Genomic DNA, 22,053 nt, shown 5'->3' on the forward strand with positions numbered 1-22,053 from the left:
TGTGACTCAAGAATGTATTCATTTCTCTCACCTTCCAGTAAAGACAAGTGTATTCATCACAGCTGAAAACATTCAAGGTAAAAGCAGGCTTTCTGTTGCTAGAATCATAGCAAACATTTTCTAGCAATGTATATATATACCGATCTTTTATGATTTTCAGAATCAATGGGATTTTCATTAATATATAAATTTGCTCTGTTGGAAATAAGGAAATCCAAGCTACAATCACATTGATATTATTGTGAAAAATGTTTGACATTGCTATGTCAATGTTGAATAGTAGTGAAGATCCTCCCTGACATTTTACCTGCTGGCTGTCATCTCTTCTTCTGAGCAGGATGTTAATGAGCTGAAAATACACCACTGCCGCAGGAAAGAAAGAAAAAGCCCTCCAGCTCTCCTCACATGTGCAGTCTTAATGGAGAATGTTTATGTTGTTTTCTTGTTGTTGTTTTATTTGTTTATGGTTAAAATTATTTTCAAAGGAGTTATTTAAAATAGGGACAAACAGGTGCTCTGGCACCTCAACAAACAAATTCTGTGATGACTCATTATTGTGGAAGTCTGAGCAGAGTTGTCTTATTTACACATATCAGCATAGAAGCCTGTCTTGCCAACATTACGAAAACATTCTCTTTCAATTTTTCTGTGAATATCATTTACCAGATCCCAGATTGTGCCTTGCTTGAATTGATATCACTGCTTCATCAGTCTGTGTAGGAGATACTTCAAACCCAGTATAGCTTCAGAGTCAGCAGGGATAGACAGACACATCCATCTCTGCCTAAGGTATGGGTCTAAATAGATCCAGGAAACCACCTCTAGAAGGATGTCTTCTCTTCTTAAGTCCCTCTAAAGTGACTGTAGATGACTAGCTTGGATGTAGGCAAGTCAAAATGTGTGTAATACAAATCCTCATTAATTTTCTTTGGAGTCAACTGGTCCTTAGTTTTGAAAAGTCTCATGTGAAAATATTCCCTTTCTTAAAAGGGCTATATGTCATAACTGTTAACACAGAGTTGTTTGTTTGTTTGTTTGTTTTATATATATATATATATATTTGTCAGAAAGGAAAAATTAATTGTTTTCAGAACTAACAAGTTAAAAGAAATTTCACCAGTGTGAATTAGAGCCACTTACCCTTAGAACCAGAGGAAGAAAACCCATAGGTTAGGACTGCAGGACTAAACTACACTTTTCAGAAGAAAAATATGCTATGGTCCACTTCTAACCACCATCTTTGGTTTCCTGTGATTTCACATGCAAAAAAATAGAGCACATACAGATCCAGTCTGATTTACAGATTAATAGATCACACAAGCTGTTATGGGCCCGAATTTACTACTGGTTTGCTGCCACAGGATGCAAACTGCTACACAGGAGCAACCATAGGCAGATTCAGAGAAGCTCTTCCCTTCTCTTTCTCATTAACCTCAAAAGATTTCTAGCTGTCATGTGCTCAGTCCAGAGAGAACAGGAGTACTTAGTTTCAATGAAGCCATTTTTTGCCTGAGTTTGGTATATCAGTACTTTGACTTCTCAAACTACCATATAATATGGTTTCATGACAGGTCATGAATCATATGAGACTCAAAACTGCAGCCAGAGAAAAATCCTCTGTGCAGGATTTCTGTTAGGTGGAGGGTTAACAGCTGGAGAACCCACCTCAGCCTTTCTTCTGTACTTATGCCTTGTGGATGTCAGGTCAGTAGACCAAGTGAGGTACATACAGCTGCCATGAGTAATTACAGTCCAGGAGAGGACTGTGGCACTGCATAGGCAGAAGAGACTCACCTAGACATAGGGAACTACAAGATAGAAATCAGCTGTATGTTTCACACTGAGTTTGTGAATTGACAAAACTGCTATGAAGTATGGGCTTGAAATATTGCTACCTTATTTTTTCTTACCCAGATACTCTAAAAAATTAATGATCATAGTCTCAGCCTACAGGCAGTCTTGGAAAGATATACACAAAGAAGCTGGAGAATGGATGTCATAAGTTTGGATTTACACTGTTAGGGAATTCCCTTGAAACAGGGAAATTCATTCCCACATTCCCCTGAGCAAAGCATAACAGCTGGAGAAGGGACCAAGCATCTGCTTAGTATCGTTTCATATTAACTCAAGCTAAAGAAAAAGGTGGCTACACTGACAAACAATATTAATATTCTGTAGTAGTGCATTATATTGCTTTAAGGATAGCAGCAGATTTTTATTTTTTTTCTGAAATACTTTGCATATTATTTAGTAAAGTACACTTGATCAGTGCAGACGTGATTCTGGGCTCCCATCTGTTTTACACCAGTGCAATTTCAATTACTTCAGCAAAGGAAGTCACTGTTTTATACCACCAAATTAATCAAAACTAAGTCCTGCGTCTCAGCATCTTAGACAAACAGGAAAAAGAGTCTGTACGTTCACATTATAATTTGAATTTAATTTAAGCAGGTCAGATTGTTCACTATACCTGCTCACATGAACAGAGAACTTAAAGAAAATTGGTACTATAACATCCTTTAAAACTTGTTTCACCTGAATACAAATTATTTTGCAGCAGTAAGCCTGCAGAACCAATTATATTGTTACTATCATGGTAAAGAACAATGATAATTCTTGTATTTCATTCCTATTCAGTATCATAGTTACTGAGAGGATAAATTTTCCCCCCAGTTTTGGGGGGATATTTAAGTTGATAGGAATGATGGCTCCACATATAACAAAATAGACAAATTAGCCAGATTAAATGTAAGAGAATGGTTCTAAATTATGACATGGCATAGAGAAATATCTGCTTAGGCCAGTGTTTGGAATTTCTGTTTTGAGGATTTTAAACTGTCCACTTTTAAATTTACTTAGAAGAAAAACATTTAATATGTGAATAAAAGCTCTTTGGAAGAAATAATTTCTGACCTTGCATATCTCAAATGAGTTTAGAAATACTAACAGCTGAACTATGTAAAGCATAATCAGCCTACAGGTCTTCAAAAAAAATTATATATATTAAAAAAAAAAAAAAAGAGAGAGAGAGAGAGAATTTATTTCCAACACATTCAATGGACACCAAGGTTTAAGAAAAGAGCTATCTTCATTAACCTAGCAAAGCAAGTTCACTGAAGCCAGCAAAGACACTTTTAGAGGAGTGCCACATACCTATCACAGCCTGGATACCTCTGTCATTGTGGCAATATCTCAAAGGTCTGTATAAGTATACATATACACTGATGGATACAGATATATACACTGGGATATATACACTAGGTATGTATACATGTGCCCAGGAAGACTGGACAAGTTTTTGGTGAGTGATCATACATCATCCTGCCATAGCTTGCATGTCACTCAGTGTGAAATGGTGCTACACAGGCTCAGAGCTCAACTTCGTCATCTCCTTTACTAGGGTGCAACCTGAACTCTTAAGAACCCCTTTCCAAACTAAGAAAATCATGCCTGATTGTTTCCAGAAATTAGCATGCTCCTTTTTATCTCTTCTCTCCATGCACATTTCCTATGCTCTTCACAACTGCTGTGAAGTATCTTCACCTTCCTTAGGGAAGAAGCTACAGAGTAGAATACTGCACTGATTTAAACGTCCTTAAGAAGAGAGCATGTTCCAGGGCAGTTGCTTAGAACAGGAGACTATTTCTCAGAAAAGGCAAGCTCTTGGAATACAAAGCATTTGATACCAAATGGACCAGGAATTTGTACAATTGCAAATGTTACTACTGTGAATTGAAAATGCCAAAGGTAAAGGAAGGAAGTTGCTTTCTATAACCAGTCAGGAGGGATATAGAATAGCTGATGAAGTAATCATCCCTAATGAATGATGGAAAGTGCTGAGGATCACCTTGAGCTCTGTGCACAAATGAAAGCTGAAATGCATGGAATCTCTGCTATATCAGATACCTACTGCAGCAATATCCTGTTGAGGCCCAAGGTTGCTGTAGCAACCACAGTAATTTAAGAAATATTTAAGGACCGCCCACTGTAAGACAAGACAAGGTTCAAGACCTTCTAAGGAACCTGAAGGTGTGCAAGTCCATGAGACCAGGTTAGATGCATCCATAGATGCAAAGGAAACTCATGACAGTCTGGTGAATTTCCCACTGACTGGAAGAGGGGAAACATAACCCCGATTTTTAAAAAGGAAAAAAAAGGAAGACCCAGGAAACGACAGACCAGCCAGTCTTACCTCTGTGCCTGGCAAGATCATGAAGCAGATCCTCATGGAAACTATACTAAGGCACATGGAAAATAAGGAAGTGATTGATGACAGCCAGCATGGCTTCACCTAAGAGCAGATTGAGCCTGATAAATCTGGTGGTCTTCTATTACGGGGCTACAGCACTGGTGGATAGGGAAGAGCAACTGACATCATTTGCCTGGGCTTGTGCAAAGCATTTGACACCGTCCCACACAATATCGTTCTCTCTAAATTGGAGACATGGGTTTAAGGGATGGACCACTCGGTTGGAGATATGGATTTGAGGGACGGACCACTCGGTAGGTAAGGAATTAGCAGGATGGTTTCATTCAAAGAATTGTGGTCAATGTCCAAGTGGAGATCAGTAATGAGTGACATTCCTCAGGGGTCAGTAATGATACCAGCAACATCTTTGTCACTGACATGGATGACCTGAAGTACTGCATTCAACTGTGGGGCACCCAACATAAAAATTATTTGCACCTGTTGGAAAAAGTCAAAAGGAGGGCCACAAGGATGATCAGAGGGCTGGAGAACCTCTCCTGTGAAGAATGACTGAGAGTTGTGGTTATTCAGCCTGGAGAAGAGAAGGCTTTGGGAAGACCTTATAGTCACCTTTCAGTACCTAAAGGAGGCCTACAAGAAAGCTGAAGAGGGACTTTTTAAAAGAGTATGTAGTGATAGGACAACAGATAATTGCTTTAAACCAAAAGAGGGTAGATTTAGATTAGATCTTCAGAAGAAATTCTTCACTCAGAGAGCAGTGAAGCACCAGAACAGGTTGCCCAGAAAAGCTGCGGAAGCCCCATTTCTGGAAGTGTTCAAGGCCAGGTTAGATGGGGCTTTGAACCACTTGGTCTAGTGGGAAGTGTCCCTGCCCATGGCAGGGGGGTTGGAAATGGGTGACCGTTAATGTCCCTTCTGACCCAAACCATTCTGTGATTCTGTGAAATATTGAGAGAGAAAATGTAATTGTACCAACAGTAATAAAATAAAAGCTAGAACATACCTTAAAAAATTCTAGTGCTGTCAGAAAACAGAAGGCCACAGAGTAATCATAAAGGAATAAAGCAGTTTAAGGAAAGTGTAATACCAAACATGGCTTTTTACATGTTGTAGGATGCTAGAGCACAATATACCCCAAACAGTAAACAACAAGTCAATAGAGATTAAAGATTTTGCATCATTTGTTGACATTTTCTGCTGCCAGGTGCTTCCAAAAAGACGTTAATAGGAAAAGGTGCCAGCAAAGAGGCTTCTAAATGAATGTTAAAAGCAAGACTGACTCAGTGAGAAAGACACTTGAAATGGTGACTGATTTGCTGTTGCGCTTTTGGCTGTGGTATAATAGGTCATTTTGAAATGTGTTTCTTTCTTTCCCTGTCTGTAGAAGGAAAAATCAGCTGATTGGTTAGACACTTGCATTCATTTGGGAAAAATAAGACGGTTATGCCAAGGACTATTCTGTTGCATTGACAACTACAAAATAAGGATTCAAGTTTAAAGGGGACCCTACTCATGAGTAACATTTTCTCTCAGGGTAGTGAAACTGTTCTCACACACACATATCATCTAAATAGGTTCACAAGGACATTGCAGCCATATGAACCTGTTAGAAAATTAGAAGTTTCTAGAAATGTCTTAGTGTTTAGAAAAATTTTATGAATGTTTCTATGGAGTACAATGGGTCACCATCAAACAATAAACCTATAAAATGTGTGTAGGCTTATATTATTTTTCTGCATGACATGGTAAGATGAGGGCCCCTTTGAGAAGGCAAAGACAATAGAGGTGTGAATGGGAAGGCTTCAAGGAAAGATGGGTGCAGTGATCTTTGTGACAACCAGCATGATTTAGATATACCTTTAATAGTTTATTCTTGGTCTAACTTCAATCCAGCAATGGACCTCTGGTTTGACATGATATTCCATCAGCGTAGTGTGATAATAGACAGTCACAAATCTCCAGCTGCCCTGACTTTTAAAGGATTCTTAACCTCTATTTTGCACTAGCAGTATATTCTCCTGTTGACTTCAGAGAGGGCTTCTCTTGGAATATACTGAACCAGATAAGGACCATGCCATGAAGGACCATGAGGTTCTTCACAAAGTATTTCAGCCTACTGCAAACTGGAAGTAATTTTTATGCATGGAAGACCAAAAACCAACAAAATCCTATGTAAGAGTTTAATGTGTAAATACAGTATCTCACTAGCACTCATCTGGCATATATTGAAGAATCATTTAAAATAAGATCTAGAGAGATATTGCTTGATCAGTAACTGAAGTTATATTTCATATCCAAATGTATTCCTGCAAGTAATGGTTTCTAATGTTTTTATAATATGATTTTCACTGGCTGCATGGCCTTGTATTTACCCATATTAAAATTTAAAACCTTGTTATAGTCTTTATTATAGCAAAGAAAGGTCATCTACTCATGTGTAAACAAACCATTTATCTTCTCTGTTTCAGCAAAAGCCCATTGAATTAAACAAACATTTACTCAATGATCATAATTACAGTGTATGTCAGTTTATAGAGTCTGAAGTGCGTTGAATCTATACAAAGAGCCTTTAAAATATTTCGATTATTTTAGAGACTTGAATGAGTCCAAAGATTTCAGAACAAGAGCTCTCTGTTGGACTGTGTAAAAAAGTAGTGTGCTCTTACTTTTTTGTATATTCTTGTCTTGGGGACTGACTTCTAAACTTTCCTAATCCCCGTTGAAAAGGCTTAATTATTATAATCATTTTTTAATCAATTAGCTTAGTGAATACATTGCAACAGAAATGGTTTAATGAATAATGACAGTCAGTATGGTTGTGATGAGAAGTTCTTTAGAAGTAAAAGACTACAAACGTATGTTCCTTTAACCTGATCAAGGATGGAAAAATACAAATGAATTCTCTATTAGATTTTTAACTGCTACAAATAAGTTCATTCTTACCTTTCCAAAACTCCCCTTCCCAATAGCCCGCAATATTTGAAAATGGTCAAAGTTAACTGCAAAACAAAGGAGAGAAGAGGAGTACAGTTTGTAGAGTGCTAAGTCAGAATCAGAAATCAGATAACAAAAAAAAATGACAATGATTCCAATTAATGTCATTTTACCATGTGATATTTACCTTCTACCCTTAAAACACCAAATATATTTAATAGCTAATAAAAAGTTTCCATTAAAACAAGCTCAATTAATTTTATTCATCAGTCCATGCTGGCCCAATGTATCCAATGCCCAGTATCCCCAAAAAACCCATATCCCTGCTTTAACCAAGAAAAAAGATAATTAACCTGTCTTAACCATAACAAGACAAAGTTACAATTACATCTATAAGAGAAAACTGCCCAGTGTTTTTTAGAACAAGTAAGATCTTTTAAGTGGGTATTGAATAATAAATTAGTAATAGGTAGTAATAAATACTACCTGCTAACAGAATATGTAGCGATATAAGGATAGTATTTTTCAAGTAATCACTGTGCAGTGATTCCCATATTCTTTTGTAGTGATGAAAGCTTGCTCTTAGTAGGATCATCCCCTCTAGACTTTGCCACCTTAATACAGTACCTAATTCTAATATTTTTAGACTATTTTGTAGATGTATAATACAATTGTTTGGGAAATTTTCATTTTAGCTTGTCAGTAGAATGGATTTACTCCCATTTCATGAAAATCTGACAGAGTCTGTCCTAAACATTGAAGTGGTTTGCTGTGAGAGTGAGCAAGAGATTTCATTTCTCAGAAATGTCATTATGTTTGGTGTTGTATGAGACTGAACACAGCATGACCTTCAAATCTCTGGTTCATTGGTAGGTCTGGTGGTTAAAAAAGTCCAACAACATCCTGAACAGAATTGATTTCGAGTCACTGAAACACAAACATGACAATGTGTGATACAGATTTTACAGTCATTTGTCAAAAAAGAATCTCACTTAAAGCTAAATTCAGTGAACTGGAGTTGACAACGTTCACTGCAACTTAACAGGATTTTTTTTCTTAAAACTTTCCTATGTTCCTGGTTTTGGTCATGTACCTTCAACTATATGCCTATTATTGCCGTAAGAGTAATCAGCAAAATTATGTAAACAGACTGTCACTGTAAAAATGTGGTAACATGAACAAATACAATAAAATATGACTGACATCATGATGAAGAAGAAAATAATATAAATCTAATAATAGGTTAAATATTTATCAATATATATATATACACTTATATAATATATGTAATATATATATTATAATATATAATATGTAATGTATATATGTAATATATATAATATGTAATATATATATTATATATATGTATATACAAGCTACATCATGAGTAGAGTGTTATAAGGTTGATGTATATCAAGCCACTGAAAGAGGCAAAAATCTTATTTTCCCTTTTGCAGTGGTATCTCATTTACACTATTAATATCGCATAATATATTTAAACATTTGTTTATTTATGCTTGCTTACACTGTCTTCAAGGAAACATGGTTACCCCTTTCATTACTGCATCTATAGCAACCATCTTCCTGGTAATTGCTGGAGACTAAATCAAATCCAGAACTAACAGATCTGAAAGCAGATGACTCTCATCTTGAGCAAAGATGTTAATTGTGAATACAGCAGTTTTAGGATTTGGTTACTAAAATAAAATAAATAAATAAATAAATAAATAATGCATAACTTTGCAAAGGATTAATAAGCTGTTATTGCTGGAAAGCAAATTTTGTGCTGAATCATGTAAGAGTTAGGGTAATCCAGATGTTTGAAAGAAGCAAGATTCTCTGTAAATGACTTGCTTGTTTGTTCCCAGCCCAAAGATTTTAACAGTGCAATGCTGTCTTGTAGATTCTGTTGGTCATTACTGGTGTGATAGGCAAGATGGTCAGTTTAGGATAATGCCTTCCACAAAGTCATGTCAACTTAAATCTTGTTCCCACAAGTCATCCTTCCCAAGTAGTGACTGCAATCTTTAAGATGATCATTAAGTTTTCACAGGACTTGAACACAACATTGAAAACATGTAAAACATTATGTTCATCTCATTCACTTATTCAGTGTGGAAAATTCAGCAGCTTTTCCCTCCATCACCAGCTGGTGTTCTTCAGGTCACTCCCCTGCTTTCAAGCCTCTGATGTTTCCTGTTCATCTTACCAAGTTTTAACAAGAATTTTAATTAAAGAAAGCTTATTTTGACTTTGTCCTTTACCTTGCAGGCATCCAGTTGAGGCCAGCTCCCACGTACAACTGGAAAATCGGTGATGCAGTCTATAATTATCTGGTTTTAATTCAAGTCACATTTCAGTAGAACCTGACCATATTATTGAGCTGAAGCCTGGCTGGTTTTGAAATATATCAGCTTGATAAATTATTTCATTTTTTCATTTTGATTTTTTTTTTTTTTTTATGAAACTGAAATAAAGCATTTATTATTAGCTATGAGAAGGACATTTTTTGTTGTCTCTGTAATTTCTATTCTGTTTATCTGTATTTCTCTAGTGGTCCTTATTGCTCTGAACAAGTAGAGCAACTTCTTTTGTTATTGGATTTAATTATAAATTGGACTTCCATAAGAAAGAAATTATTAAACAATGCATTTGGCCATGAGTTAGTTATATGGCCATGGATTATTAGTAAGTCATATAAGTGGTTAAAAAACATAACTATAACAATTGATCAAATTTCTCAGTTTTTATATTTAACATGGTTAGAAAGTGGGATGTAACATTTTCAGATCTTCATTAAGAAAAAAGAGTACTTTCTTTCTGTAGTTAACTGTATCATAAGCCTTATCTTAAATCACAGTACAGTGATTGCAGCATGTTTTGCATAAGGAAAATGAAAGGGATAATTTTGCACTTGAGACCAATGTGAAGTTCAGCTGAGGCAAAATTAAGATGTTTTAAGAAACAGTTCCATCAATGGCATATCAGCCATGTAGAAATCATGTTAGCACCACAATCCTAATAAAGAGTGAACGGTCAAGTTAAGTTTACTGACACCTTGTTGCTAAACTAATCATTCTCTTCAGGCTTTTTTAATCTCCAACTGTCAGATTTTATGGCATATTTTGTTCATCACAATTTTATTTTATTTTATTTTATTTTATGTTCTGTATGTACTTTTTCTCCCTTCCAGTGAAAATTCAACACCACTGGGTCACCACTTATTCTCAGAATTACAGCTCTCTGTGACCTCTACCATTTCCAATGTTCAAAATATCATCAAGATCAGACACTGCCTTTTCCTCTGTGTAAATAAGATATCACAAGTATTGTATTCTTGTCTTCTAAAACATCACATGTCCAACTCTCTTGTGGAGCCTGGTGTTGTAGCTAATGACATTTTCCTAGCACAAAGCCCAGCTGAGATAATGGTGTGGTTTCAGAAGGACAATTTCTTCAGTAACACTAATATAACTATTACCCTTTTAGAAATAGTTTGTCATATTTTACTCAAGAAGAAAAAAACATATGTTGCAACTTCCTGATAATTTCCTTAATTTTACTATTACAATGTACTTAGGTGATCTGAGATATTATCTTTGAACTTCAGGTTTAGAGAATAGATATTTTTCAGAAACCAAAATCAGTTTTTATTGTCTTCAGCTATTTTTTCATAAAGACAAATCCACAGAATGAAATTATGTGTGATCCCACAACAATATGAGGGAATTTCCTTTCAGTTTCATTGATTTTCAACATTTTGGAAAAGTCAAGAAGAACCATGTTTTCCACTTACCATTTTCCACCCAAAAAGTCACTATTAATTAAAAGCTGAGAAAGACTATGGAATAAAACAAAGATATTAGGCTAACTAAGGGAGAAAATAGATCAGTATTTATGGTGTCTGTTGCATGATACAGTATCAGAGTGACTGACACTTGTTAATTTCAGTAATGAGATATATATGCATATAAAATAAAGAATTTTGTTTCTTTCAGTTGAGTTGCACTCAAATAAATCAAATGAATTCCATTGCACAGCTCCAAGTCTTTGTTAATTATTGTAACTACATGTATACCTTGCTTTTATTATTTTCATGGTTTTGAAATAACCTTGTGTTTCTTTTTCCAGTAGTTTAATATAGAACTAATAAAATCTTGGATGATGGTGATGGAACTTGCAACCTGAATGAAAGTTTGCACCCTGCTTGCCATGAAAAAGTGAAAAAAAAAAAAAAAAAAAAAAAAAGGTGGTTCTAGCTAGTGCAGATACTTGATCAAATACATTATTTCTCTCAAAAATATCATGAATATTTAGAAGGATAGCACAGTGGTTTGTGACCAGCTTGGTGTGGTGTAATTGCCTGAGGTAACTAGGGAAATAAAACTAACCTTCACATTTTAAAGAAAATGTACAACATTGAAGAAGCTTTCAGGGTAGGACATAGCTGCATTACCTGAGCATTCCCTAGGCTTCCAACCTTAGATGCTATCGCACTGGGGAAACCTGGTGTGCTAGCTCTAAGGAACAGTACAGAGCATAGAGTGGAGTGGAGACACCACGGCTAGGCTCTGTAACCAGGTGGGGACTCTATTGTTCTTGTGCACACCAAGACCGATAAGCTGCACTTTTTGCCACCCTGAGCCAAGGACCTGTCATGTTTTGACAAATGCTGTACCCTAGTGTACTTTTTGCTCATTATAATATCATTATAATACCAAAACACACCTCCATCCCAAAAGCTACCCGCCTCCAAGGTGCGACCACCCCTCACAGAGCATGTGCTCTGAATTTCTCAGAGCGTATTACTTTAAACAGAGATGGGAGAACTTTTCACCAATCATAACTAAGATATGCTTGACTAGAGTCGCTCAAGCTCCACCTAAAAGATAGAAAATAATGTAAATTGGCCTAAGAGAGAGGGGATGTTAGGGAAGATACCACCATCAGGGGAGATACCATCCTGAGGGAATGCAACATCCTTAGGACCTCCTGACTCCTGGGATCAGTCAACGGGCTGAGCTTCTCTTCCCCCCCCCCCCCCCCCCCCTCCACTGGGACACCTTTGGGTGAGATTTGAATACTTGTTTATAAATCTTTCTAGAATCTTTGATTTTTTTAACATGTTAATTTCTAGGCTGCGCACCTGTAACACCTGTAACACCTGTGGATTTCATGCGTGCTAACTTGCTTTTGCAGACAGTCGCTATTGCCAGCAATCCAAAGAACCTGTGTACCTGTTGCTGTAATAAATCACACTTGATTGCATTGTTATAGCTCTCATTAAGTGCAACTAGGGTAAGGGTAGTTATATGTTATTGGTGAATCCGTGACCGTGATAGTTCAGTGTTCTGAATCCAACCAGACCCCAGATGGTTAACACGTTATTGGTGAATATCCAACCGGACTCCAGACAGTTAACACGTTATATGTGAATCTGACTGGACCCCAGATGATTAATACGTCATTGGTGAATATCTGACTAGACCCCAGACGGTTAATGCGTTATTGGTGAATCCGACTTGACCCCAGATAATTAATACGTTATTGGTGAAATCTGTGATTGTGATAGTTTAGTACCCTGAATCCAACCGGGCCCATAACGGTTAATCAGCTACACTCCTTAATGTGACACTTGGTTACAAGAGGCCCTTTTCTGGCACAGCCTTCTCACATGACAAGTGCTTCAATACCTTCTTCCCCTATCTATAGAAACAGCAATCATTACATTTTTAAGCAACTGTAAAATTAGGTATAGGAAGTAGTTCAGTGCTCAGACACACAAGTATTCAGGAGAGTAGTGACAGTCAATCCAGGTAATAGTGCTTTCCCTACAAAGACTGAAAGCAATTTTCAAAGTGATGAAAAGCATATTCTGCTGTGGAAGTGGAGGTACAGAAATAAGTAGATGATTGACTCTAACCACACATGTCAAGTTTCTGCAGAGCTGAGAACAGAACCTAGGTCCCTCTTCAGACCACACCATTTCTCAGGCACATCTTTCCAACTGCATGAGTTTTGATGGAGCAGTCATTTAATAAAAAACTTTCTAGTGAAAGATAAAATCAATGTTTCTTGCTCAACTAATAAATATTTCTTCCTCAAGGATAACGTAAACTATGGGGAAAATTTGCACCTCAGAGACTATTATTTTTTTATAACTATCCTACGAAAACACTGAGTAGCTTTAATAGAAAGGACAAGTATTCTTTTTCTTTTTCTATTTTTTTTTTTACAAATTACTCACCATTGTATGAATAATGATGTGTCAAAATAATTATTTTATATGAGTTTACTTCTGCTATGTTATTCACAAACAGTACAGTGATTTGAATGAAGCCAAAACAAGCAAACTGTTACTTCATTACAAATCTTTATATTTAATTTATGATATCACACAAGAACCCAACATTTCTACCCTTTGAATTGTAGTTTTACTACTCTAAAATATTCTCAGACTACCTAGCATTTGTTCAAGTGTGAATTAAGTCTAGCTCAAGAGGTAATATGTATATCAGGTGGATGCTACACAGAGCTGTTGCTCTTCTTGCAGCTGAGGGATATTGATAGTATACTTATGTGATTAGTCCAAACACAATTAATAATCATTACCTGAAATAATCTTGTATCTACAAGAGCAACTATCCAATCGAAAGTGGTCAAAGGAAAAATGCAGACTTACTTTGCACCACAGAAAATAAATTAGGAACTTTATTAAAAAATAATAATAATAATTAATGAAGATAAATAAATAAATAACTTAATAAGCTTCCAGAGCTACATCCAGCTTTTCTTCTCTATCTGATTCCCACTGACTTATTTGGTCTCTGTGGCAGTAGTCAAAACTGGAACACAACCTCTAAAGCATTCGGAAGTGTACAATAAAGCCATATATTTCTTCTAAATTTGGCCTGTAAAGTTTCACCTGCTGTAGACCTGCTCTACTCACTGAACAGTACTGCTATTAGGGTTTCAGACTAGTTCTGCAGTCTTCTTTATGTGTGTCTCCTTTTCAGATTATCCAGCCTTTCCTAGAGAGAGACACTATGCTACGCTGGCAGAACCTGAATATCTCAGCAGCCTTCACTTGTTAAAATTACTATAGTACTTCTATACAGAAACACACAAGATGAATAACCAAGTAGATACAGTCAGTACACATGCTTTAGTACTCAAACTGGAGTCACCAGCTTGAATGGATATAGACAGGAGAAACATGAAGAGTGCTTAAAAATTAGATTAAGGGACATAAAATGGTTAAGGTAGTTATAAAGAGTCACATTCCATCATACTTTATTGATGGGAAATGTAATAGTGAAGAAAGATTCTGTTTAAATTAAGTATGAAATGAATTTTTGTTGATGGAACAGAAAAGCCAGCTGTACCTTTGAGGCTAGCAAAGAATACAAAATCTGTGTAGCTTCATTAGGTTTATGGGTGGAATAAGCCATTCCTATATACTAATTGATTGGGGAACATGCTAATTAGAAAGAGTTACATAACTGAAGGACAAGAAAAAAAAAATAGTTTCAGAGCTGATTTTATCTTATTAATGATAGAACATGGCATTTTTTATCATTGTATTTAGGGGCCTTGCATTCAAATTACATTACAATGGCTCAATTCTTCAAGCTTAATGAGTGTTTTAGTCTCAGTATAAACTATTTCTAATTATTATGTTAATCATTTTTTATAATTATCCAGAGTTTAGTTGCAATTAGAAAAAAAATGAAGATCTTCTTATGTTAGATAAATGTAATTCAAAATTCAGCTAATTTTGCTTTGAATTTAAAAACACATTTCAGCCTGATCATATTTGCAGTCTGAACATATGGAAAGTGTAATTTCTGTCTCATGGAAAATTCTGATACTTGAATGTTAGTCTATTCTCAAAATAAAAGTTATTTCAAATGGAGAAGAAGAGTTATGACTATTGATTTTTAAAAGTAACTTTCCTATTAACATTTGAAATAAACTTTTCATTTTGAAATGATACCATTTTTTGCGTTTTAAAATATCAGAAGCAATAATAATCAACTTTCACCCTCTACAACTCCAGCTGAAGAAGTTCAGAAGAGTTAATCTTACAAAAGGAAATTATTTCAGTTTCCTCTATCAAAATGAAATGTTTTCATGATAGCGAGAAACTTCCATTTCATACTTCCTGATTGATCAAGAGTGATTTCTTTACAGTTTGTTCAGTACTAAGATGTATGCCTTGTGATTATGACTGTGTCCAGTCATCTATGACAGGAGGTCATTGACTGAACTATATCATCCATAACTTAGGTATACTCTTAGCACTTGCATGATGCACATTTTGTTCACTCAGAGGTGGTAGTGTGTTGGATAATGGAAGATGTAATCAGGTACAAGATTTGGGTCTTTGTAAAGGAAAGAGAGTATCAGAATTGAACATCTTTGTAGAAGTGTCCTATCACAGAAATGTAGTATAGCTTTAAATGGACCCAAAATGAAATTAGCTTGAAAATACAAATTTGAATTCCATTCAAAAACCAGCCTTGTTTTCCCAATCTAAGACTTAATTTTTGTAACAGAAATTAACAGCATTTTAATTTTGCAGTGTTTCCCATTTTCCGTAAGTTTTAATTTCCCATTAAAAAATTATTCAGAGGAAAGTTCATTTTTTTTCCAAAAAATTACTTCTCGGGGGAGGGGGAGCGGGGGAAGGGGGGTTGTGTGGACAGAGGGATGGAGGGGAGTGATTGTCAATATTTTTTGATATCTCCCAGCTATCTCATCTTTAAAAAATAGTGAAGTGTAACAACCTCTGCTCTAGATTGCCAGAAACCTGGATAAAACCTTAGTACTATGGGAAAATATCATTCTATATCTCTTATTTTTGTATTCTATTAAGAAATATCTGTTACTATAGATTGAATATAAAATAACATCTGTTGTGATGCATTACGGGAATTCTTATTTCCTTAGGTTAATACTCTTCCAAAGTGACAATTCACATACAATTTAGCTACATATCAAATTCATAGAATAGATGATGAACAGTTTTCTCATTTAAACCAGTGCCCACATCATGGCATTCTACACTCAGTTTAGTGAAATTGACCTCAAATTGTGCTGTTAAAAGTGTGTTTTGTTTTGTTTTGTTTTTTTTTGCTGAACAGGTGGCAAATTTTCTGGATATATTAAAGCAAATACTGAGAATAACTACTACACTACCAGTTTCTCCTGATGAAATCCTCTGAAAACTGTATAGAAGAATTTGGTGAATCAGCTAATGATTTACACTGTTAGAGAAACAAATGTGTTGCCACAAACAGAAATTAATTTGAAATCCCAAAGAAAAATCATGTTTGAAAACAACCAAGTTGCCACAGGAAAAGATGCTAGGATTGATACTCAAAAGCTGGTTTCCTTTTTAATTCTGTAAAAGAATATAAAACCTTTGGTAAAGTTATTTTGCAAATATTGGAAAAGAAGCAAAGATGCAGTTTTGCATTCCCAAAGAGGTTCTGACACCTAGGAAAACAAGAATCTGCTTGAGCCTAGGATTTAAGTGAAATAATTTCTCTCCAGAGCTGTTTACACTTCTGATAAGGCAAAATAAAATTATATTGCCATTAAATATATCTAGTTTGTAAAATATATCCAGCAACAAACTGAAACCTGTAAAATAAAATGTGCTCCTTGGGCAAGTCATAGAAGCTGCAAATCATTACAGCTTTCTGAGAGGAGCTTAAACTGAAATTACTGAATGCCATTCTACAACCTGAATACCTGTTCTGTGGAATTTGAGACATGTCATCCCATCCCCACACACACACACACCCCAAAAAAAAAAAAAAAGTAATAGCTACTAGGAGGGATTTACAAATATCAGAGACTTGTCCACAAGTCACTAAAATCAATACAAAAAGCCCTATAGCCATAAACCATAGTAGCACTTTGATTTGAGAACTGCCATTCTTTTATGCCTAAGATCTTCTCAAAGTTACCTTGCTAAGGGCTTCATCAGAAGCTCCTGGGATGGCAGGGATTGTTGTGAGCATTACACAAGGGAAAAGCAAAAAGACCCTTGTTCTGTGGAAGGTGTGGGAATGTTCAGTGGTTGCATTGCCCCATGAGAATTTTAACACCAATTCAATGAAATTAGCTCCTGCATTCTGAATGATTGAGCCCATAGAGGTGTTTAATGGCACAAGTTAATGGTATCGATCAGAAAAGCTCTTGTGACTGAATGTCTCTGCCATAGTCTTTCTTAGGAGCATTAGATTAAGAAATAAATATTTATTGGCTTTATGCCTCTAAAACTTATCCAAAATTTAGTCATTATAAATCATATTCAGAGCGCTTGGTATGCTGTGTCTGTGGTCATCAGACAGCTTACTGTTTCAGCTTACTGTTACAGCTTACGATTCAGCAGCACACACAGATTGAGGTACCTGGGAAAAAGAATGTAATTGAAAAGCAAGGGTTTGCTTGTGATGGTTTGCTTGAGCAAATATAAGGAGAGATTACAGGGAAAAAAAAATAGTTTATTTTAATAAATATTGCCAATGTGATGCATGCAAAAGCAGTGTGAAAGTTTTGATCTTTTGAATACAAATTCAATTTCATCTCCAAGGAAAGCAAATAGAAAATTATCTAGATTTCTCATCATTTTGCTTTGTGACTGCTTTCCATTTTACTTCTTTTTCACTTGAAAAGGAAGTGAAGGAATTACAAAATGAAGAAGTTTTGGTCTGAAAATCAAAATTCCTCACTGTTGAATATTTATGATCATTTTTGTTTTTCTGTTATTGTGCATTTGTCTATATTGAATGTGAGGAGAGCAGGAGCTAACCACTTCTCGTGGCAGATGGAGTTTTAGATTGGATTAAACTAATTGGGGGCACCTCGTGATATACTACAGGGTTAGTTTTATCATAAGTCTACTTTCAAGGGCAGTAGAATGAGATAGTCACCTTCATAAGGAAGTTTTTTTCACTTAGTACTGTAGGAAACCTTATGAAAGCAAATGATCTGTTCTGCCGTGTACAAAGGGAGTCTGCAGGCAACTTCTCTATTTAAGCTAATGAGCAACATGTCAAAGCTGAACAGTTTGAATGCATCTAGAATCCTGCTCACTTTGCACTATAGAAAACATTTTTTGTATAGGGGGAAAAAAAATGGTAAATCAGCCATCCAATCATTTCCACAGAATTTGTAGTAGTATAAATGATCCTCTGTAGGCCAACGAACTAGTGTGGGGAACTAGCTCCAGTGTGGGGGAAGAGTCATTCAGATGGGGCAGAAACCTGTGAAAGATACTGCAAAGGAGCTCCAAGAAATTTTATTATAAAGAAAGTAAATCTGAGATGGTCTAATTTGATTTTTGCTAATTTATATCTATCATATAGACATTAAAGTCTGTAAAACATGCAGTTTATGTATTATACATTTACAGGGGTTTTTTATGCAAAAGGAGGGATCAAACACTCATCCCTCTTCTATTAAAATATGCTGACTATCATTCCTCCATTTTGTCCTCAAACATAAAAAAGCACAGGCAATAAAGTTAAAGGCAACCAATCTGACTTCTGAAAATAAATAGGAATGGTGAAAAACATGCTATACCAGAAAGATTTAAATTAATATAGTCTAATGTACAACTGCTAATATTTGAAAACATTGTTACCAATTTAATCTAATGGATTTAAAATTATTTCTTATTAACAAAACAAAACAACAACTACAACAAAAAGCTGAATAAACCTGACAGCTAGGCAGAAAACAGAAGAAACACCAAATTTGTTGTTGTATTTGCAAAAAGTCAGCATTCCCATCTTGTAGGGATCAATCCCAAGCTGATGTCCTCATGTGGAGTGCAGTATAAAATAGGAAAGAATGACTACCTGTTTAACGTCACCATTGATGATGTGAGCTGCAAAAATTAGCACAGAGTGTGATATGTTTTACTTGTCTTTTTTGGAGGGATCAGGCAATGTCTTCAGAAATTCCAGTGATGAGTAATGGTACAGGCAACAACCAAGATGAAGCTCCCTTGACGGCTACCTAAGATTTAAAATAGCAGTGGCTGAAACAGCTCCAAAAGAAAAAAGAGACAAAATACAATAGTGGCACGCATGAATGGAAAACAGTAGTGTGTAAAAGCAACTCAATTTATAATATTTCCTGATACAGGATGTCATTTAAATGAAAAGGCATCTACAAGTTCTGAAAAAAAGAAAAAAGTAGAAATATAGGATAATGCAGACCTGGAGTGGGGAAGAGACTGAGACTGTAACTAAGAGGAATCTCTTCAGAGTCAAGCCCTTGCAGGGGAACCACAGACAAGACATTCTTCTAATGCTACTTCCATACCCATGGGGGTAGAGGATTGTTGATTAGATCAGTCTGAAAATAGTAATTTGGTATCTTAGACTGAGAGCAAGAGTCTGATGATGGTCCTTCTACCTAGATGGTCTTGATCCTGTCAGTCAAATTAGTGTAAACTTTTTGCAGCTTTATTTTGAAACAACCTTTCTCAGCAGCTCGTTGGTCTTCTGACACAATGACTGGTCAACCACCCATACATTAAGCTGAAAATATAATTGGACTTCAAATACAGGGACTTTCACTTTTAGGTTTAACATAAAAGTTAGGTTTAACATAAAAGTGAAAGGAATTTGCATTACCAAATCAACTACTCTTTTTCAACAAGCAGCAAATAACCACAGATTGTTGTGAAAGGCCTGTAATGACTGATCATAGATTTTAAGTGTTGGCATATAATTTAATGTTATGAAAAATAACATCAGAAGTCAGATGTTCCTTAGGATGGACCGATATGTAAAAATTCTCACCTTTGCCATATAGCTATTGTTGGTATTTATCAGTGGCCAGAGCCTGTGTAACCACACCTGCCTAAAGCCCAGAAAAGTTTTAGATGTAGCTGGGAACAGTTATGTATTAGTACTGTATTAGTGGTGTAGGGATGTTCACTTACTGTGCACAGGATTCATTGTGACTGGCCACATGAAAGCACGTGATTCTTTCTCCAGGTAAGCTGGCACTGGAGTTATATGACATGAAGAATTGAAATTATTAGGTTATTGGGCTTGGTGCATTGGGTAATAATGGCCTTCAATTGCAACTTAATTCCAAGTCATGACCTCATTGCCAATTCAAAATAACTAGGATTTAGTTAGGCAGTGTCAAATCTTCAGGATAACCATAGGTTACTTTGCCTCAACATAAGGTCTTGCAACTGCTTTTGTTGTATCTACATTCTGTTAGCACATAACATTCAGGTAACCTTTTTCTAGTGTAGAAAGGTTTCTTTTGCATAGACTCATCTGTTTAGTGGAAAGTAATTAAAACTTCTATTATCATCTTAATCACTCATCCAGGTATTCTATTATAAAGTAATAACTTATACAATTTTACTATTATAAATTCACAAGTCCGTAAATTTATTTTTTTTTTAAGATCAATGAACATTTTAATTAAGTTATTATGAAAACAGTTCCGTTTTGCTACAGGACTGAGCTTTAATTCAAAAAAGCTATAAACTTAGTAGCAATAGTGGAAACATCAAAAATCATCAAGGAACAACAGAACTGACGTAATAAACCTTATCGCTGCCAGTGAATAGGAAGGAAGCCTTTCTGAGACTCATGTTGTTCTTAAGCTCTTTCAATGTGTAAACGTGACATTGCAACTAAGGAGAAAAGTTTCAGGACTTGCTCAGGTATAAAATGCCTTTAAGATTTTTCATAAGTAATGAAAAGTATCTCCCTTTTGTTGAGAAAAGAGGGTTTTTGACTGATGGTATTGCTTACTTATGAATGAGCTGACAAAAAGAATCTCTGAAATCTATTGCTAGGAGAAATAGGTTGACAGGTATGTGCAATAGAAAAGGTAATCTTTAAGAAAATGTATTGCTAAAATACAGAAAGTCTAAATTCCACTTTAGCTATAATAGACTTCTCCATGAGATCAGTAAATACACAGTAGACTATGAAACTTTTTTTTTCAACTAGAAAGTGGGAATATTCACCTCCCTCAGTTACTATGAGGATAACCTCATTAATAACTGAACTGGAAGGCTGAGGGAAGTTGCTATGGGAATAAACTGTCAAATTTCAGTGGACCAAATTTCTCCTACAATAAAATTCACCAGAGTCACTTTCAGGTGAAGAACAATTCTTTAAATGAAGTTATTGACAAAATCATCAGCAAGGCATCAGTCAGTCTTATCCAGATGGAGGCCTCTATAATGCCAAATGGGGCAGGGGGGGCTAAGAAACCTTGTTGCTTTAGGATTCTTTGTGTGTTGGCTCCAAGAACACTTTTCTTGCAGGTAGGTTTTCAGAAAATGAGTCTTAGTACTATGTTTGTAGAAGGCTAGGAAACCATGTGAATAAGACTTAATCCAAACATCTAGACAAATTATGAGTTGTTGCCCTCTTTTTCTTTTAAATTCAGGTCCCTTTCTGTCTTTAAATTTGAATATGGGAGAATTAATTCCTTTGGTTATTTGTTTGTTTATTTTTAATCATGATTAGAAATGAAACCCTGGGGGCAAATAAGGACACAAAAATTAGAAAGATGCACATTTCAATTGACATTACTCCCCATTTAGTGTTTTTAAACTCAAGTAAACCCCATGGATTTCAAAAGAATTTTGACAGTTCTAACATGTAGCAGGAGTGTGCCTGAAATATGGAGCAATGGACTTGTTTTACACTTGTCACTGTAAGATTACTGTTCCTCAGTTTGATACCAGAGATGTTCCCTCAGGGAAAAAAAAATACTTTCAAAACAAGTAGGAAAACCTGCCAGAAGTAAATGTGGCTGTCTAGGTCTGGTTTACCTTTTTGGATTTGAAACTAATATCAAAATAGCAAAAACTTCCAGAACACTGAGATTCACTTCTGTGGATG

General features: G+C 35.6%; 1 protein-coding gene across 3 annotated transcripts in view; it reads right to left on the reverse strand.

Annotated features, from left to right (window-relative positions):
* Positions 1 to 22,053, reverse strand: part of STK32B (serine/threonine kinase 32B) — a 177,736-nt gene that overhangs the window by 136,985 nt on the left and 18,698 nt on the right. For all 3 annotated transcript variants that reach the window (XM_084516687.1, XM_084516686.1, XM_084516685.1), the window contains exon 2: positions 7,154 to 7,209. In XM_084516687.1, coding sequence (XP_084372813.1) covers positions 7,154 to 7,209 — 56 coding nt within the window. The remainder of the gene's footprint in view (positions 1 to 7,153; positions 7,210 to 22,053) is intronic.

Source organism: Aythya ferina (assembly GCF_964211825.1).
Source record: "Aythya ferina genome assembly, chromosome: 4".
Classification (NCBI taxonomy): Eukaryota; Metazoa; Chordata; class Aves; order Anseriformes; family Anatidae; genus Aythya; species Aythya ferina.